Source organism: Hipposideros armiger, unplaced genomic scaffold, assembly GCF_001890085.2.
Source record: "Hipposideros armiger isolate ML-2016 unplaced genomic scaffold, ASM189008v1 scaffold_22, whole genome shotgun sequence".
In the NCBI taxonomy this organism is placed as follows: Eukaryota; Metazoa; Chordata; class Mammalia; order Chiroptera; family Hipposideridae; genus Hipposideros; species Hipposideros armiger.
The window spans coordinates 3,375,113-3,394,918 of NW_017731372.1; the positions used below are offsets into that span (position 1 = coordinate 3,375,113).

Genomic DNA, 19,806 nt, shown 5'->3' on the forward strand with positions numbered 1-19,806 from the left:
ATGCATGTTAGTATTGCTCACGCGACTGATATGGCAGTACACTGTTGGCTGAATTAAATAAATGTCTGAAACTGTTTTTTGCATCTATTATTCCATTTAAATTACAATTGAATAAAATAAATGAAATTAAGAAGCTCAGAATCAAATTATAAGTTTTTATTAAGCATCATTTTCTTTTGAACTGATACAAACTAACCATTAAGTTTAATTGGCAATATATCTGAAAATCATTGTATTGACTGTAGCTGAAATATTCTGTACTTTCACAGCATATACACGTATTATATATTTCTAAATGATTGAACAACTTACTGAATTCTAACATTTCTTAAGACAAGAAGCTAAAGATATTGTATTTAGTAAAGTTTTACTAAATACCTATCTTGGGGTTGGGATTAAATAATGAAGATTCTTCCTTTAGGAACTCAATCTAGTAGGATAGAAAGGCATGCATTAAAGTGAATTAAAACTGCTGTAGTAAGAAAATGCCAATAGAAACCAAGTGGGGAAAGCAATGAAAAGGTCAGGCAGTTTCAGTGAAAAGGTGATGTTTGGGTCCAACCAGTGACTTATTGGTATGGTTTTCCAAAGTGGAGTTCATATCATCTTTCTTTGCTGTTTGAAGTGAAAATTTTGATCCCAGAAAAATATGCCCTATACTTAGAGGGGTGTATTTCCCACTCCTCTAAGGGGTTTTTAGTTTACAAACAAAACAAAGCAGAAAGGGAGAGTGAGAGGGAGAGAAATAGCTGCAGTAACAAGTATCCTGGGAGGTATACACTTGAAAGTATTAACTGCTCACTTTTATTATCATGTCTGACTTTAATTAGCTTCAGTGGAAGCCTCCTTTATCCTTAAAGTTAGTCATTCTCTCATAATAAACCTAAATGAGCTATTAGTCCACCAATCAGATCTGTGTGGTTTTTACCTTCTTGTGATTCCACTTGTGTAGTGGGCATCACTGTAGCTGTTGGAGTAGTAGTAGGATTTGTAACAGTTGCAGGTGTAACCATTGGGCGGATACTAGCCCTGGGTGTTGACTTATTCCCAGCCATAGCTGCAGCTGTCACTTTACTTGGAGTAGATACAACAGGAGTTGGCTTGATATTAGCTGTTGGTGGGTCTGATGTGCTGGCACTTACAGAGGGAAAAATGCAAGAATAATTGAAATTACTATAACATTCCTTATAAAGTACATATACTCTATCAAAAGTAAAGCACATAGATTTCTGAAAGTGAGTGTTCAACAAGTATGACCTTATTAACTCTGTTTTTCCTAACTCTGCTTTGGGTAGGCTTTTGGCAGATCAAAAAAAATTAAAGAGACAGTGATTGTAGTTCTACTGTTTTTGTTCATTAAATATTTCAAACATCACAGGAAAATCAGTAGCCTATCTTAGAGGGCAATCACATCTTAAAGATAAAAGATGTTTTCTCTATCACAAAGCTCTACCCGGTAAGACTGAAAGTATGCTGAAAACATGAGTTCTGGAAAAAAAGAAAGAAAAGATGCTAAAATAGATAATGCAATTTTGCACAGATAAGTAACTTTAGTATATATTTTTGTAATAGAGTACAGCTTTGTCCCCCCTGCATACCCCTGGATCATTAGATCTTCCTTGAACTTTCAAAGGGAAGCAGATGACAGATTATAAGAGAAGTAAAACTCACATTCCTCTTTCACCAGACGCTGGAGTTGTCTTCAGTGTAATCTGTCTCTGCTGTTCCGGGACCTACATAAAAAGAAAGCTATGGGTTACCGTGCCTACCCCACAAGAGTCCATTAATACATGCCATCAGAATATTTTACTTAATTTTCTCTGTATTTTTTGTTTAGCCAAAATTCACTTTGACAAAGGCTCCAAAGCACCAGATAGCTTCAAATAATATGTAAAAAAGACTTGTCATTTAAACAGAATGAGCTAATCACCTTATTAGTAGGTTCTTGAGGCTCATCTCTTTGCTCGAGGTGTCTCTCCTGATGCTCCCGGAGTTCTCTTTCCAAGCGACTAATTCGACCTTCGTATTGGGACTTAAGAGCAGTCATACGAACATCCAGTTCATCTTTCTGCTGATCTAAGGCTCCGTTCCTTTGTTTAAGCTCCTCATTTTCTTTAGTTAACTGATCTTTTACACCTGAAGACAACCATGTGATTCTATTAACACATTGTGGACTGGTGACGCAGATTTGCAGCTACATATTTACCCTGTCCTCAATGTGCTAATATTATAAATAAAGAATATTTATGTGCTTAATAGGTACTCAAAGGTCATGTCAGACTATACTCCTGAACTTTAACATCTGCAGTAACTATGGTGCACTATACATCTCAACAGGTACAGTTCTAAACATATCCATATTTATTACTCCAATAGAAAAAAAAACTTACTCCAACATAAAAGTACGTAACTTTTCCTAAGATCTCAAAAAAGCTAAGGGATCCACCATAAACCGCAATCAGCATAAGCCCTTTTAAATGGCCTTTAATAGTTCAATGAATTGTTAAATACAAGGATGTGATAAATTGCAAAACTTTCATTTCATATAATCTATCTCATACACTAAAAATAATTAAATAACTATTATTCTATGAAATAACTTGCTGGGACACTATCTTAGAGATCATTAAAGAATTGCTCATAATAAAATCCAAATAATTTGGCATTTTATTTACCTACTAAGCAGGTGGGCAAGCAAGGTGCAGTATGGCCCTGAGTATTGCAGCTCTGGGATCCCATAAATCTGACACAGTACTATCCCTAAGGGATAGAGGGGCTCTCAGTGAAGCGAGGCCCAGAAAATCCCTGGGCTGGTAGGCTCCAGTGCTGTCTAGCTTACAGAAAGGCTCTGAACCATCACTGTGGACTCAGGATTGCCGCCAGAAGGGTGTAACAGTTACACACTAGAGCAGGAGAGCGGCACTCCCCGGCTGTTTATTATCAGTTAACAACTAAGACAGACTTCATCCAAGGACATCCTCATCACTCGAAAATTCAGATTGCTCTGTGCGTCTAATAAACTCAATATTTAAAGCACACAGACACACAAAAATTACTTCATGGTATTTACTTTTTTCTTTCCCATTTAATTTTAAGCTGACATGAAATAACTTTTACTAGCAAGTTCAAACCTTAAAGTATATTAAAATTTACCAGCTAAATGTGCAATTTTTGATTTCGCTGCTACAATAGCCTTTCTTGTCTTTTCTTCCTTTTCAGTTATCTGCTGTCGGAGCTGCTCCTCCTGTGTGGTTCTGTCCTGAAGATCCTGACGAAGTCGTGCAAGTTCAGATTGAAGCTGCACAGCCTGATCTTGGAAATTTCGTGCTTCTGTCTCTTTTTCAGATAACGCCTTTTAAAGGAAAACAAAGTATTCACTATGTAAATCAATCAAATTAATATAAACTGCATGCCCTACAGACTTAAAATGTAAAACTTATTAATTTGCTCATTTATTGGGCTGTTAGAAAAGTCATGACGTATTTTTCTGCTTTTCATTGCAAAAATGCATCATGACTTTTCAGACTTTTAACCCAACAGATTAAATGGAAGTATAAACACAAAATGGTGGTCAAACCAAGTAAATGAACACTTGGAAGATGGTTAGATACTACTCACATACATGAGTCATTCAACGTAGTAAGGATAAAATGTATACATTTCCCTATAAGGAAAATGTCAGTGTTTAACACTTTTTTAAAATTCTTTTTTTATGACTGAATAATAGTCCACTCTATTTCTTTAGGTATTCAACAAGGAAAGAATTGGGACACACACCTTTCACTATTTCACACTCATACCTTCTGCAGATTCTCTACTTGACTCTCAAGTGATTTTGACTTTGCTTCAGCTTGGTTAAGGGTTTCTTTGAGCTCCTGCATTTCCTGGACCGAGACATGCTGTTCCTGATGGTCTCCGGAAGACTGAGCTGAGGCCTCCATGACCTAATATAATAAAGAGTAATAATATATTTCCACATTCATATTCAATAATTCCACTTCTGCAAGTTCATCTAAGGAAATAATAACTATATAAGAAAAAGAAATTTATCTTTAAGGGTCTTCATAAATGAATTATCTATGCAAGATGATGATGCACTGTTTGACATTGAACTGTTTGGAAAAAACAAATCACTCATATGTAAAGAAAAGCATATTAAAGTGCTAACACTAGTTAACAATGAGTGGTAAGAATTTTGGATTTTTCTCCTTCATATATTTTCTAATCTAATATGTGCTAAATATGCAATTACATTGCTATACAGTTCTTTATCTTTGGGAATTAAAATCCAGATTCAAAATATAACAAAGATTTAAAAATTCTTTTTGGTAGGTGGTTAACACATACTACTTATTTAAAACTATACATAACACAACCTGATTACCTATAAAGAGTGATCATTTTCTGATATACACAATTTTAGTCAGCAATAGTTACAGAATTTAATTTTCAAAAGGGAGAATATTTGAAACTGGAAAACTAAAATACTTAGCATTTATTAAAATTTCTCTATGAATTTAGTGTATTTTGGGACATATTAAAAAGCCAATTTTAAGTCAAATAAAAGTATCATATATAAGCTTACACTCAAGTATAGAATCTAAATATCAATAATCAAAATTATGAAGAAATAAGATTTTTAAGTCATCCTTATATAAAATTGTAAATTGTGCATATAAAATTGTGTACATAAAAATGATATACTGTACATATAAAGTATACATATAACAAGAAAATCACTTAAAAATACCTTATCCTGTTGTGCTTTAAGTTCTTCATATTGAGTCTTGTACCTACGACCAATTTTCTTGACTTGAGTAATAGTTTTGACTTTTTCTTGGATATCAATTATTTTGGCATCTAAGTCCTTCTGGATGTTTTCCTTTTCAGCTCTTACTTTACTTAAATCTTCCTTTAGACTCTGGATTAAGTTCTGATTGTTAGTCAAAGATGCATTTGATCTAAACAAAAACAAAGGGGTAAAGAAGAAAGATTAAGTATATGAGACTTTCAAATTTTAAAATCCTTTAATTTACATTTTTATTGTCTCAGTAAGATTTTTATTTAAAATTCCTAAAAAAAACCCACACATACTTCAAAAGATAATTCCTTATCTTATGAATCTGTGGTCCTTTAGCAAGGTATCATTTGCTTATTACATAGGCGTACATGCCCATTTTAAAGAGAAAAACTAAGCAACAAGCAGTCAAGTAACATGCACAGTTTTACACAGTAATCAAGTGTTGGTACACAGGTTTCAATCCACATCTGCCTGATAGCAAAATCTCCACTTCACTCCACTCCACTCCACTGGGAGTTTAGTAAATACGTTAGGTTTTATAGGCCACATACAGTTTTTGTCATATGTTCTTCTTCCTCCTTTTTCACAATACTTTAAAACTATAAAAACCATTCTTAGTTTATAAGCTATACAAAACAGGCCTGTGGGTTATAGTTTGCCAAACCCTATCTATACTTTATCATGAACTAAACTGAAATCAGATGACCTGAATTAACAGTATATGTTTAACCTTGGGTACATTTCTGAATCTTAACTTCCTCATTTTTTAAAATTAAGTAATGTTATAAGAGAGAGAAAATGCTGGACTATTATGGAAAAAGGAAGAGAATACATATGACATGAACAACCTACATAAAAGACTTTAAAAAGTATACCAGAAACATTACTTTTAATATTCCACTTATCTTTAAAAGGACAACAATGTAAGTTCATTAAAAATATTTTTAACTTAAAAAGTTCCATTGCTAAAAACTTGCAAAACAGGTGTACGAATATATTCTTTTTTTAGAATTTTTTTTCTTTTTTTCTTCTTCTCTTTATGAATATATTCTAACGAAAAAAATAAAAGAAAAATCTATTTGCTAGTTATTTTGGCTGTTTAGAAAATTAACACATTTAGCTTTAGACTCATATCAACTGTAATTTTCAAAACAGTAATAAAATAATAGAGAAATAATTCATGTATGAATGTGTAAAATTCAATTATTGTTTGCTTGCCTCCTTAAAGTAATAGGGAAAGTCAAGTGTAAAAGCTCTAGCACTTTCCATTCTTTCTAAAATCAGGAAGCACTTAGCAAGTCTTATAAAGAGTAGAAATAAACTTTAAGATTTCATGTATTATATACTATTTAAGGCTTCTCTTTCATATACCTTGCAATCTCAGCTTTAAGTCTCCCAACTTCTTCAGTTAACTGTTGAATACGCTTAGTATGAACTTCCTTTTCAGAAAGGAGCTTCCGATATTCTTCTGTATCTGGATCTTTCTGTTGATTTACTAGATGCTAAAATAGCAAAAATGCACAACATGGTTTTCACAGGTTTTATCAAACTAATGTGCTATAATAAAATGGCAAAGTAATTATGTTTATATTCTGTATCTTGCATACACAGTGATGAAACATCAAAGTACAAGATAATTAAGATAAAAGCTTTAGCTTGTTTAGCTAAAATAAAATGTCTAGGCAAAATGGAAGGGGAAATACAGTAAATGTCATTAACTATTCATTATATTTTCATAGCTGCAAACAAACATTTCAGAATAGTTACAATGGAGCCAAATAAAGGGATCCAAAAGTCTACAAGCTTTTAATATTAAATACCTAATTCCATGAAAGTGACATTTACAAGGAAAAATGTTTATGTTATTATAGTCTAAACAAAAATATGAAAATAATTCTAAATGTAACTGATTACATTAACCAGGAAATATAGCAGCACAATTTAATAGAAATGCATCTAGATTTGGGTAGAACACCCTCCTTTCCTGACATTTCAGATTGGTTGGGTGATAAAAAAAGGAATAAATGGGCTCTTAAATTCTACAGTCCTATTCAAATAATAGTTACTATTTTAGAGCAATGACTAGGAACCAAGTGATGGATGAACTGCTTTACATTTATTATTCAATTTCTGTAAAATGAAAAGTGAATCCTCATTTTTACAAATGAGGAAAATTAGCTCAGAAGAAACTTTATGACTAGTATATGACGAGGCAGACTTTCAGCCTTTTGTTTGAATACAGATGGAGTTTCTAATCACACTATGTGATATGGCTTTTGTTCCCCCAAAAAGGTTCTCAGTGAACTAGTCTTCTTGAAGTGCTTCAATAAACTATATAAATCCATTGTTTTCATGTACAAAGGTATTTTTAGAGATAAGGTGAGAGCCTAAATTTGGAATTAAAGGAAATAAATGAGCCACTTAAAAAAAATTACAATACCAAAAATTTTAAAACGTGAGTTGTATGTACAAGTAACATATTAGGCTTTCGCAGTGAAACACACAACAATTTTCACAAGTTCTTCAAATATTTTATCTCCTTAATTTTTACCCTATTATTTAAAACCAACATGTTCCCATGTTTCAGAATGGGTTTAATTGCATTTACCTGATTACGTGCTTTCCAACGCTTGACATCTTCTTCTAATAATTTCTTCTCTGCTTGCAACATACCGCTTTTCTCACTCAGCTCAGCATTTGCTTCTTGTAAGGGTAAAATATCTAATTCCAGTTTCCTCACCTGAAAATAGTACCAGTTATTTTTTTAAATACCTGATGTAATAATTCATATATATTATTAAAAATAAGATGCCTCTATTCTTGCTAAGTTACAAACCTTTGCTTGCATCTGCTGTAGATCCTGTTCTAGCCTCTCCTTTTCTTCTCTTAGCATCTTATTGGTCTCCATCACTACGTTCATTGTTTCAGTTTTCTTCATCAGTTCTTCATGCTGGGCCATTGTTTTTGCAGTTACCTAAAGATTTTAAGCACATCTATACATCAACATCGAACAATAGGTGAAGACCTATCTTTTCTTACCAGTTCTAATCTTTCCTATAAAAAGGATTTAAATGTCAACTTTTAAAAATAAATTTTTGGAAGTTTTACATGTTTTTTTATTATTCATGTTAATTACAAAGAGTTTAAATAAATTTAAGAAATTACAAAGATGAAAGTAAAAAGATACTACAAATCCCACCAACATATAATCCATTTTAACATTAGGTAAAAAAATCAATCCAAATTTCTATCTTTCTGTAACTATTCTTTTTCTTGCTGTACTGAATTTACTAATAGTTCTAAAATAATGTTATTTTCGTCCTTTTTCTTTTCCCCGTCTTGTTCAGAAATTCTTTTTAATTTCATTCAGTTGTTTCATCACTTTGGTTTTTAACAATTTTACTGAATACTTGCCCAAATGTGAAGAACTTTCTTCCTCTCCTCACTAGGTGTAATTATCCATCTTCTGCATAAGTTACTTTATTCCTTCACCATTTAAAAGCTATGGCTCATGGCTGCCATGCTATATTGTTCACACTGGGTAAGCATTCTATTGGGTTGTCGGAAAAGTCATGATGCATTTTTGCAATGAAAAACAAAGAAAAAATACATCATGACTTTTCCGAAAACCCAACATTATTTTTGATACAATGTGTGTTACTTCTTGAATCTCTTCTGACTGTATGTAACAGTTGGTTCTTCCCCTCTGAACATGTTTGTGGGCTGGGCATTTTCTAGTATTATCTGCCTTTCTATAGCATAAGAGAACAGCAAAGGAAGCAGAAGAGACTGGGTCTGCCCCTTTTCTCCAACTGTTAACTTCATTGAACTGAAGGGTGTTCAGTATTTCCATGATGAGGTATATTTGAATTTGGGTTGTTTTCTCAATAGGATATAATTCCGGAACCTTTCATTTATGTCTGAAAACATAAATCCCATAAATCTATTTACTTTCCCATTTCAGTGGTTTCTCTCTAACAGTCATTCCACTAACATATCAGTTAAAAGAAGATAAATGATTCAGTTAAAAAAAGATAAATGACTCAAAGTTTTAATTTCCTTCCTGCCTGGGGTTATATTACCCCATTTCCTTAGAGTGAGGTCATACAATAGTTAAGTTTTTGGGGTGGTAGTGAGGGTTAAGAAGTTGACCTGTGGTGCGACCATCCATTCACTATAACATCTTCTTTTCCTTTCTTTGGTTGATAGTTTTTACTATTTTTAGTTCCTTTGCTGAGGAAGAAATATTCTGTGGCCGTTTCAATCCATCAAGTTATCCTAGAATGACTGTCCATATGTACATACAATGACAACTATAATAATTAAGTTAATTGAAATTTATCACACACCAGACATGATTCTAAATGCTTCATGTACACTAACTCACTTAATTCTCATGATTATTATACCAATATTACAGACGAGGAAATTTAAGAGCAGGGAAGTTATACAATGTACCCAAGGCACACACACATCTAAATGGTATGAAACCAGAATTTGAAACCAGGCAGTCGGTTACCACCATTCTCTTACTGCTATATACTGTATCAGTGTCTAATAATGTTTAACGAATTTAACCATTTAGGAAGAATGCTTATTTCAAATGAAATTTTATTGGAAACTAAAATGAGCTCGTCTCTCGATTTAACAATTGCTTCCTTACAAGCTTGCACACCTACCTGGACTTTCTCCCTTTCAGCGTTGAGGCTGTCCTGAAGTTCCTGTAGCTCTCTTTCTAAGAGCTCAACCCTTTGTCGGTAACGCAGACTCTCAACCTGAGCCACCTCAAACCTCGTTTCAGCAATTTCTTTCTCTCGTCGTATAAATCTACAAGAACATACAAGATTTTATTTGAATAAAAAAATGACAATATAACATTTCAAAACTTGGGTAACTTTTAAGATGACAAGATCCATTTAGTTTAGTACCTATTATTACATTTTCATTAACAATGGGAGATACATGTTTTATTATAGACAGTGGCTTTAGAAATATATATCTTTAAAATGATTTGAAAGGCATTAGTTTTTTAAAGAACCCACTTAAGTTCTTATCATCAGTTTCAATTTAAAGTCATTTATTTACATTGGAGTATGTCTAAATGTCAAAAGTGACCACTAATTGAATGTTAGTGGGTTTGGTGGCCAATTAAGAGACGGAATAAGTTTTATACCTCAATAGCACATAACCCCACTTCTCTGATTTATACATTTGTAGTTTCATTTCATAGTTGTTATACCATAGGAATAAAACATTAAGAATATATTGGGTTTAGGGCCGGCTGAGTGGCTCAGTTGGTTAAGAGCTCGCTCAAGAGTTTGAGCTCTGAGCAACAGCGGTTCGAGTCAGCCTGAGCTGAGCAGCCGTGAGCTGCCAACAGGTGGTGGGATGGCTCAGCTAAAAAAAAAAAAAAAAAAAAAAAAAAAAAAAAAAAAAAAAAAAAGAAAAGAATATATTGGGTTTACCTGAGAATTTCTAAAATTTGTTCTTGAGATTTTCCTTCTTCAGTGAAAGATACATTCAGCGGACCCTGTATGCCTTCCTTCACAGAGGCAACGACCTTGTCACTTAATTTTTCAATTTGATCGTGAAGTAATCGATTTTGTTTCTCTAGGTCTTCACAGCGAGACACACACTTGGAAACTTCATCCTGTAAACCAACAGTCTGTCATAATAGCAGGTTCCCCCACGTACATTAAAAAAGAAAAACACAAACCTCTCAATTCTCCCAGAACATTTTATTATGATGACAAGAATACCTTTAACGTTCTCTCTCGTTCCTCCCAAGATGCTTTACACTCCAACAACTGTGATTCTGCTTTCTGGGTTGTTTCTTCCAAATGCTGACGGGCCGATGCCATTTTGGAAACCTGTTCCTTGGCAGCCTGCAGTGCTTCCACGTCGGCAGCATGCAGCATCAGTTCTCGCTCATACTTGTTCTGAGCTTCCACAGCTATTTTAGCCTGGAAGAGATTATTCCCCCATTGACGCAAAAGAGTAAAAATCTACAAAGCTAGTCAGTACAAAATAAAATATGCACAAAGAATTATAAAAAAAGATAACAAAAAAGGGGAAAAAAAGATGCACATTGTGTTATCTAAAAGTAAAGACAATCTACATGTACAAAAACAGGAGAATAATGAACAGTTATGCTATATCTATTCACTAAAATACTAAAGACTGTTCTAAATGAAACTTATAAAGAATATGTAGCAACCTGGAACAGATTTTATGAAATAAAGGCTAAATATAACTCAGTTATGTAAAATACATGCACACACATACACACACAAACTTAAATGTGAACAAAGGAAGGAAAATGAAAAGAATTTATTTAAAAATTGAATTATAAATACATTCTCCAATTTTAATTTCCAATGTTATTCTGTTTGGCAATAAGCCAAGGATAATTCTTTTTTTTTTTTTTTTGTCTAATTTACCTCTGAAGCAGTTCCCTGTATTCCATTCTTAAAAAAATTGTGATACACATACATATTATGTACACGTAAGCAATAAAGAACAGCAACCAAATGAATGGCTATTAATAATACCACTGAACTTAAAAATGAGAACATTACCAATATTCTTACAAATATTCCTTTTCCATTCTACCATTTCAATAATCCCTATTCTCTTGAATTGTGTTTTATCATTTCTTGTTCACCAAAAATTAATAAAAAATTTTTTATAACATATGAATGTGGGCATGTGTGTACATATAACTAAATGATGTGGTTTTGTACTTTTAAAGGTCTAAAAAAAGTGATGTATAAAAGTCCGCAAGCTCAGTCATGCATTAAAATGCTGTCACGAGGTTGTTTTGCTGAGGAAGGTGTCTCTATCTTGTCTATAACACAGTTTCGCAGCCAGAACTAGTGAAGGACAGCAACAGTAAAAAATAAGTTCACAAATGACAGCAAGTACACATTTAATCTACTCCTATCTTTGTATTTTTTCCCATTTGCCAAGATTGCTTTGTTAATGAATACTGCACTATTTACTTTTAGCTTTCATCTATACTTTCCAAATGATTTTAGTCCAAATTCCACAAGAGTGGCAATAGCCTTGTGTTTTTATAGGTTCACCGATCCCCAAAATGCATTAACATCCTCAAAAAACTGTCCCCGCAGATCGACGCTCACGTATCAATGGCTGGCCATGAGAGCAACACTTACTTGTTCCTGACAGTCACGTCTGGCTTGCTGTTCATTACTCAGAGCTGTGCTTGCTCTCTGAAGAGCTTCTTGTACTTCATTCTGAACACTACTAAGTGTTTTCTTTAACTCAGATAACTAAATTGGAAGAACAAGATTAAAACCAGAGTTAACTGCAAACTTACTTTAAAAATACTGAAGACAGATTTTAAAAAGCTCAATTTACCCAATGGGACTTCTTACTAATTTTAAAATAGTTATAACCTGATACAGTCTACTGTACAAAATTTACAGGTCTATATTCCCTCCCTAATATCTGCAAAAGTCAGTTCTCAAGCAGAGACTTCTAAAAAGAAGCACTGATACCTACTTCCATAAAGTAGTCTAAAATATTCAAAGGAAACATGTACAAATGCACTGAGCAGAGTAAAAGATAAAACTAAAATTGTTGGGTGTGTGCAACCAATATCTGTTGAGAAGAACCGGATGATAACTAATGAACTATTCAAAGGAATTCAAATCCTTACACAAAGAAAAAAAGAATATGGTTAATAATCTAATTTACCTGTTGTTCCATGCTCTCTATGGCTTTTCTCTTGTCATCCTGAAGTTCCTGTTTTTCCTTCTCTACTTCCATCAACTTCTTTTCCAGCTGTGTCTGAAATTCAGCTGACTCTTTTAAACGAACTTCAATATTTTTATGTACTTCTTCTGTTACCTTCACCATCATCCAAATAGGACAAAACAATTACACACATTTAAAGTTATACAATTACTTTCTCTAAATCTAAATTCGAAACATACTAAAATTGTTTGTATTTAAAAAAAATCCATCAAATGCTAATTAAAGAGTTCAGAAACGTTTAAAACTATAAGCATAATTTACCTCTCAACTTAGCTATTGGCCGTTTTTCTCTTTTGAAGTGAAACTTCCAACTCTCATTTCTCCTTTAATCCTCATAATCACTTGCCTAATCTATCCTTTCTATGACTAAAAGGATCCCTCCTCCCCCATATTTTCATTCCCATGATGCCAACCACAAAAGGATCTTTTAAAACTGTGGCCCTGGACTACTGCTTCGCCTCCAAAATGAACTTTGTATCATTTAATCTACTACATTAATCTTTCTAATTAAAACAACTTCTGGCTATGACATGCTGGGAAAAAAATCAACAGCTCAAAATCTTACAAATATAACATTCAAAACATTTCACATTTGGTTCTCAACTACATTTATGACTATATTCCTTACTACTTAACTCACAAATTCCAAACACTAGCCAAACAGTTATCTGAAGCCTTTCTATCTTGGCTGAGGGCTCCTACTACATGGAATAACTTTCTATCTGTGACTATCCAAATGATACTTTCTTTCAAGGCTGTGGACAAATGCCACCTCTTTTGTGAAGTCCTACATACTCCGGAGACAAATAACCTTACCTACCTCCCACTCACATCAACATTTGGTCTGTACCTTTCCTACAGCTATTACACCCTCCCTTGTTTTATGAGTTTTGTGGGTGGTTTTGGTTTTATCTGGCTTATTAGACTTAAGCACTTTTAAAAAGTAAGCATAACGACTAGTCCAACTCGCCCTGACTACAGTGCCTATCACAAAGCAGACTCCTAAAAAAAAAAAAAAAGTTAATAAGTGCTTTTACATTGAATTCACAATTGCATGTACCTGCTTTTCCTTGTTAAGGGACTCTTCTAAACTAGTAACCATTGCTCGGTACTGCTCCACGTTACTGGCACTTGTTTTGAGTCTCTCCTTCAAATCATTCACTTGCTCTTCTGTTTGCCTTAGTTGACTCAGAAGTTCATCCACATCTTCTTTGTTGCTAGGCTGACCTAAAAGATTTCACAGGTTTCTTAAGATTAACATTTTAAATGATATTAGAGGTGGTTGTTATCAAAGAGTTTGTGAAATTAGGATTAAGGCTCAAATGTAGAAGTACTTAACTATCTAGGAAGTGTATTTCAACCCACGCTGAATAATGAAATAGAACAGCTATTTTGTCAGTATGCTATTTCTTAAAAAGAAAGTCAAGTACATGTATTTGAAATGTGCTATTACAAATATTAAGGAAAGGATATTTAAAAGAGAATAAAACAAAATATTTCCACTAAAGAGCTACTTGAAGGAATCATCAGATTCTTAACTCAGATTCTTAATTTGTCATTTAAACACACTGTTTACTCTAAAACACCAAATCTTAAATTATTTAGCCCAATTTTCATTCTAAAATTCATGGAAAGGAAAAAGTTGCAGATCGAAAAGAATGTTTTATCATATGATATCAATATTTATATACATACATACACACATACATACATGCACACATACATATACAATTATATTATGTTTTTTATTTCTCTTCTACTAAGAAATAAAATCATATTGAAAGATTATCTGGACACAAAGGCTTTACACTTGATATGGTGTATTCCCAAAGAGAGGCAAAATCTAACAAAAGAAATCTTTTACCTGAGACTATCAATGAGCAAAGGTTAGGAATACTGATCTAAAAGACACCAAACAAATCAATTATTTCTGTAATTGAGCCTTATTATAGATTTAACCAGACACCTCATCACAAAAGGGCGAGTTTAAAGTTCAAATATTAGCCCTCCTCAAAAGAAATATTTTAAAACTATCAATAAATGGTTTCAACAATTAGAAAACTAAGAGCATACCTTGGTTAGATGTCATGCAGAACTACTGTGAATCTTCCAAGTCTGCAAATTTATTAAGTAGGCCTAAAAGTGAGTTTTATTGTATGAATAGTAAAAGTTTTTTCTTTTGCTAGTATCCACAAAGAAAGGGTATTTATTTATAGGCGGTTATAAGCCTAAAGAAATACTTCATTATCAGTCTAATTATTTATTTACCTTTACCAGTTCTCTGTGAGGACTGAGAAGCAAGCTGGACTTCCATATTACTGAGGTGCTGTTTCAACGTAGCAATTTCCTTTTGGGCATTTTTTAATAGTTCTTTTGTGTTAAGGTGAAGACTTGTCTCGGTATCCAGCTGTCTCTTTGTATCTAAAAGTTGAACCTATAAGAAAAAAACACATTAACCTTACAAACACTATTTCTAGGTTCTTAAATAATTACAAGTTCAAGTTATCTTTTTACAGAACTTTAAAACTGGCCAACATAGAGCAATGGCACCAGACTTACCTTCCCATCTGAAACAACAAACACTCCCGCCCCCCTTACACAACACCTGAAACAATTTTACAATTGTGGGTTGATAGGAAATAAGAGGTGAGCCCTCAACTGCTTAAATCAACCTTGCTGATTTAAGCGTGTGCAGGCTATGGGGGAGAATTTGAGATCTTGCTTCCAGGCAATTGTCATCAATTTTGGCCTAAGACTGAGCTTTACTCTATGAATAGTATAGTTTTGTTTTTTGGTTTTTTTTCTTTTGCTAGTGATAGATAGGGTAGGTCGAAAGGTAGAAATGAGCAGGAGGAGGAGCCAGCTCTGTCAGGTGGCCCTTGCAGCTGCTCCGACTTAGGTCACAGATACCCTGCTCTGCAGGATATCATAAACAAAGGTGGGCACAAGAAAACTAGCTCAGCAGGACTGTGTATGCCCTTAAAGCAAGAAGAAAGAAAAATGCCAGAGAAGGATGGGAACACATCCCACTTATCAGAATATACACCCTACTTCTCAGGGCCATGGTCATGAGCTCAGACAACCTTGGGAGCAAGAAGGGAGGAGGAGGCACGCCAGCTGGGAGAATGAGATACTAGAGAGGGAGAGGGGGAGACAATTCTACCCCCAAAGATAAGAACCCTCACACAATGTGAGGGGAGGGTCAGCCCGCTCCATGTCTCCGTGTACTCGCTTTAACTAATAAACTTCTGGCTGTCCTATGCTGCACAAACTGTCTCTTGACGGAATTCTTTCTTTTAAGAAGACAAAAAGCTGAGGTACAACGTCATTCCCAGTAACATCAGTATCCACAAAGAAAAGGTATTTATTTCTAGGATATGCTATAAGCCTAAAAAAATACTTTCTTATCATCTAAGTATTTATTTACCTTTACCAGTTAGCTGGTAAAGGTAAATGATAAATGAGCTCAAAGTTATAAAACTCTTCTCTATCAGAGAGAAGGGAGCTGTACAGATAAGAGTACCCTGGAGATTTGCAGAAAATTACTCTTGAATAGTCAGCAAAACAGTGATCAGTGTATGCATATGAAATTACCCCAGGGAGGGTCAAGAATCGCCCAGAGACTGGAGTGAAGTGTGTCTGCCACTCAGAGTCAGGAATGATACCTGTTCCTAGGAGCCAGACTGAAAACACTCATAAGCCAACAGTTACTGGGACCAGACCTCAGGAAGGTCTTGCCTCAGTAATGGGGAATAATTAGTTCTAGACTGAGCACTGCTTTGGCCCCACCTAATAAATCATAAAAAGCAACACCTTTAGCTCAAGAGAGTCAAACTATTTTCAATTAATTTTACTGCATCCCAGAACAAAGCTCACGATTTCTAGGAATACAAAAATATCCAGCACTCAACAGGATAAAACTCATAACATGGCACCCAATAAAAATTACTAGATATACAAAAAGGCATGAAAAACTTAAAGAGTTTGTAAGAAGTCTCTTCAAAACCATGCTTCAACATGAGATGGCAGTGTGTCCATACACCAGCTTAATTTTTTAACATAAGCAAACCTACAGCAATTCAGAACGCTGACAGACTCACATCTAGATTTCGAGTAAGCGCGTGCCTTTGTTCCACCTCGTTTTCCAACTTCTTTTTAAGATGAGCTATCTCATGTTCCAGTTTTTCTATCTGGCTACTAAGCCTTTGTTTGGTCTCCGTTTCAGATCGCTCTAGTATTCCCTAAAATAAAGAAAAGATTTTTGGTTATGCTTCAGAAAAAAGTAAAAAATCAAAACAAAACACAATACAAAGAAAACTAAAGGCCAGAGGGCATTATAGGTTTACAACCCATTTCTACATAAAGAAGTTAAGATCTATAACATTTACAAAGTAACTTATTTTGACATTTTACATATTAAAATATCTATTTAATAGGGAAAGAAATATTGTAGTGGTACCAAAATTTAATCTTGTAAACAAACTGCACAAGACTCTGTATACAGGCCTGAAGATCACAACTGCCAATTTCACGAATTCAATCAGGTCTCTTTCAAATGTTTCATTTAGAATATTGACAAGACTTAAACCTCAAAATTCAATGATCATCACAATGTGATAAAAATGACAGATAAATGTTCTAATTAAGAAAATTTCTAATTAAATTTAATTAAAAATTGTTTTTCTGTATGCGCCCTTTTTTTTGGGTTACCTGAATTGTTTGCAGATTAGTTAGCAGCAAGTTTTGCCCTCTTTGTTCAGCTAACAAAGACTCTCTTTGCTGAGAAAGGCGAACTTCTGACAATTTAAGCATTTCCTTTTCCTTTTTCAAATTTTCTGCTCTTACCTTGAGGCAAACACAATTAAAGGAAAAAAAATGTTGGAAAACAATGTGCCAAATGTAATAATAATACAACTATAAAATTCAAACGATCCTTCATTACTAAACATTTCTTATTGCTAGAGACTACATCTTTTCATTATATAAGAAAATAAAACTTAGTTTCATGTATTGAAATATGAACCAAAAATTATTGGGAACACCAATAGATCAAAGAAAAAAAATCTTGCAATTACCACAAATATGTATGCTTTCTTTGCTGTAACAAATCAGTCTTTAAAACATCAACAAACCTAAGAACTACACTTGACCCTTGAACAATGGGTTTGAAACGCACGGGCTTACTTATCCTGGGTCCACTTAGATATACATTCATGGATTAAGCGGACCTGAGCAATTCAAACCCATGTTGTACAAAAAGGTCAACTCTACTTGGAAAACTATGTAGTAAGGCCCTGTAATACACAAACCTCTCAAATATCTATGTTATACCAACTAGTAAAATCAAAGTAATAACTAAAAAACAAACGTCAAGTGGAACTTATAATGCAAGTTAGATGAGAGGAACTGGTCTCACTTCGGCAACAGCAAGCTTTTCGTTTGCTCCTCTCAAATCTTGCGTCATTGTATTGATGATCTGCTCCTGCTTTTGAGTTGTTGCGGTGAGTTTCTGATTTCTCTCATGTAGGGATGTTATTTCTCGGCGATAGCCTTCAACATTATCTTGTAACATTTCATAACTTATATAAAAGAAAAAGAATTCTATAAGCAGTGAAATACTATATCCTAGTTTAGTTACCTAAGGAATTTCACAATAGAATAATTTTAAATGATTAAGACTATGAAAAGTGGCTTTTTGTAATAATGTACCTTCATACTTCATTTTTCTAAACTCCAAAGTTGGCAGTTAAATTCAAATTCTAAATAAGCACGGTATTGCAGGCTGAATTAACTCTTTAATCTTATTCATTTACAAGAATTTTAATCATATCAAAATAATGCCAATACAATGTTCATACACCAGACACCCACCAGAACGCAGTATGCAATTTAAGATATTTACACATGGTTAGTGATGGGTTTTCACTAGTTCTTTTTCCTGCTACAACTTTTCATCTTATTTTCTTATGTGCTTGAAAGCTTAGAAAATGGCCAGCTAGAGCTATCAACATAGGGGAAAAATGATGGGGTACCAAGCTTGGAATGTAGAGATAACTTCCTGCCATATCCTTATAAAAACAGTTTTAGCATGTAGCACAGGCATACTTCATTTTATTGAGCTTCGTAGTTACTGCATTTTCATGAACATCAGGCAAGACCTTTCACCAGCAAAAAGATTGATTCGATGAAGGCTCTAATGATGGTTAGTGTATTTAGCAATGAAGTATTTTTAATTAAGGTGTGTACATTTTTTTAGACATAATGTTATTGCACATTTAATACACTATAGCAGAGTATAAGCATATGCACTGGGAAACCAAAAAATTCATGTAAGTTGTTTTATTGCAATATTTGTTTTACTGCAGTGGTCTGGAACTGAACCAGCAGTATCTCTTAAGGTATGCCTGTGTACATAAAAATAAATTTTGTCCCAACTTACTAAGCTAACAAGTAGTCAATGGAGCTAATAATAACTATGGAATGAAATTAACTATTATTCCTTTATAAGGAACCAAGAAAGTGAATTTTCCCTAAATTAATTAGTACCTGCTTCTCTCCTACCTAAAACAGAAAAGGCTGAAAGAGAGCCGGCCGAGTGGCACATTGGTTAAGAGCTGGCTTGGGATGCCAGAGGGCCCCGGTTCAGATCCCACATATGAGGGCCAGTGACACTGCTCTCTACAGTCTACAGGTAAGATGCTAAACAACAGCTCAACCTAGAGCTGGGCTGCTGTGAGTCGCCGGCGACGGCATAGGCTGCAGCCCTTGCTGCAGTGGGTTGCCATGGGCTACCATGTATAGCCAGCAGCCGCCGTGAGCGGCCGTCCAGAAGCTGGTGACTGATCTGCCTCACCTGGGAAGAGCGCAATGATGGTGCCAACTTGGGCCAGTGAAGCAACATCCTCCACAACTAGACTGAAGAACCAAAGGACAGCAACTTGTCTGTTCCCCTTCCCCAATTCCCCAACGCTGTTCCCTCCTACAATTCCCCAATAAAATCTTTAAAAAAAAAGGCTGAAAGAAATTTGCTCATGTTCAACTTATCCTCTGGTGCACTTATAAAATAATTAAGTCCTACAGAAACAGTAAATCTTTCAATCTAAGGAGAAAAACTAGCGCTATTCCTCACATGAGCTTAAACTTTAACTAACTACCTGGACCCCATAGCAATGCCCAAGAAAATCATTAACCAATATAAAAAAAATAGCTCCCATAGCTTCTCATCT

At 34.2% G+C, this 19,806-nt stretch overlaps 1 protein-coding gene across 3 annotated transcripts in view; it reads right to left on the minus strand.

The window, feature by feature from the left end:
• TPR (translocated promoter region, nuclear basket protein) overlaps positions 1 to 19,806 on the minus strand; it is a 58,756-nt gene that overhangs the window by 22,941 nt on the left and 16,009 nt on the right. For all 3 annotated transcript variants that reach the window (XM_019635496.1, XM_019635499.1, XM_019635495.1), the window contains exons 19-37: positions 17,997 to 18,159; positions 17,291 to 17,425; positions 16,681 to 16,821; positions 14,849 to 15,014; positions 13,641 to 13,807; positions 12,521 to 12,673; positions 11,977 to 12,093; positions 10,561 to 10,764; positions 10,267 to 10,451; positions 9,481 to 9,628; positions 7,638 to 7,775; positions 7,410 to 7,541; positions 6,173 to 6,303; positions 4,751 to 4,961; positions 3,801 to 3,944; positions 3,154 to 3,352; positions 1,931 to 2,136; positions 1,672 to 1,733; positions 929 to 1,137 (exon numbers count right to left, since the gene is read on the minus strand). In XM_019635496.1, coding sequence (XP_019491041.1) covers positions 929 to 1,137; positions 1,672 to 1,733; positions 1,931 to 2,136; positions 3,154 to 3,352; positions 3,801 to 3,944; positions 4,751 to 4,961; positions 6,173 to 6,303; positions 7,410 to 7,541; positions 7,638 to 7,775; positions 9,481 to 9,628; positions 10,267 to 10,451; positions 10,561 to 10,764; positions 11,977 to 12,093; positions 12,521 to 12,673; positions 13,641 to 13,807; positions 14,849 to 15,014; positions 16,681 to 16,821; positions 17,291 to 17,425; positions 17,997 to 18,159 — 3,011 coding nt within the window. The remainder of the gene's footprint in view (positions 1 to 928; positions 1,138 to 1,671; positions 1,734 to 1,930; positions 2,137 to 3,153; positions 3,353 to 3,800; positions 3,945 to 4,750; positions 4,962 to 6,172; positions 6,304 to 7,409; positions 7,542 to 7,637; positions 7,776 to 9,480; positions 9,629 to 10,266; positions 10,452 to 10,560; positions 10,765 to 11,976; positions 12,094 to 12,520; positions 12,674 to 13,640; positions 13,808 to 14,848; positions 15,015 to 16,680; positions 16,822 to 17,290; positions 17,426 to 17,996; positions 18,160 to 19,806) is intronic.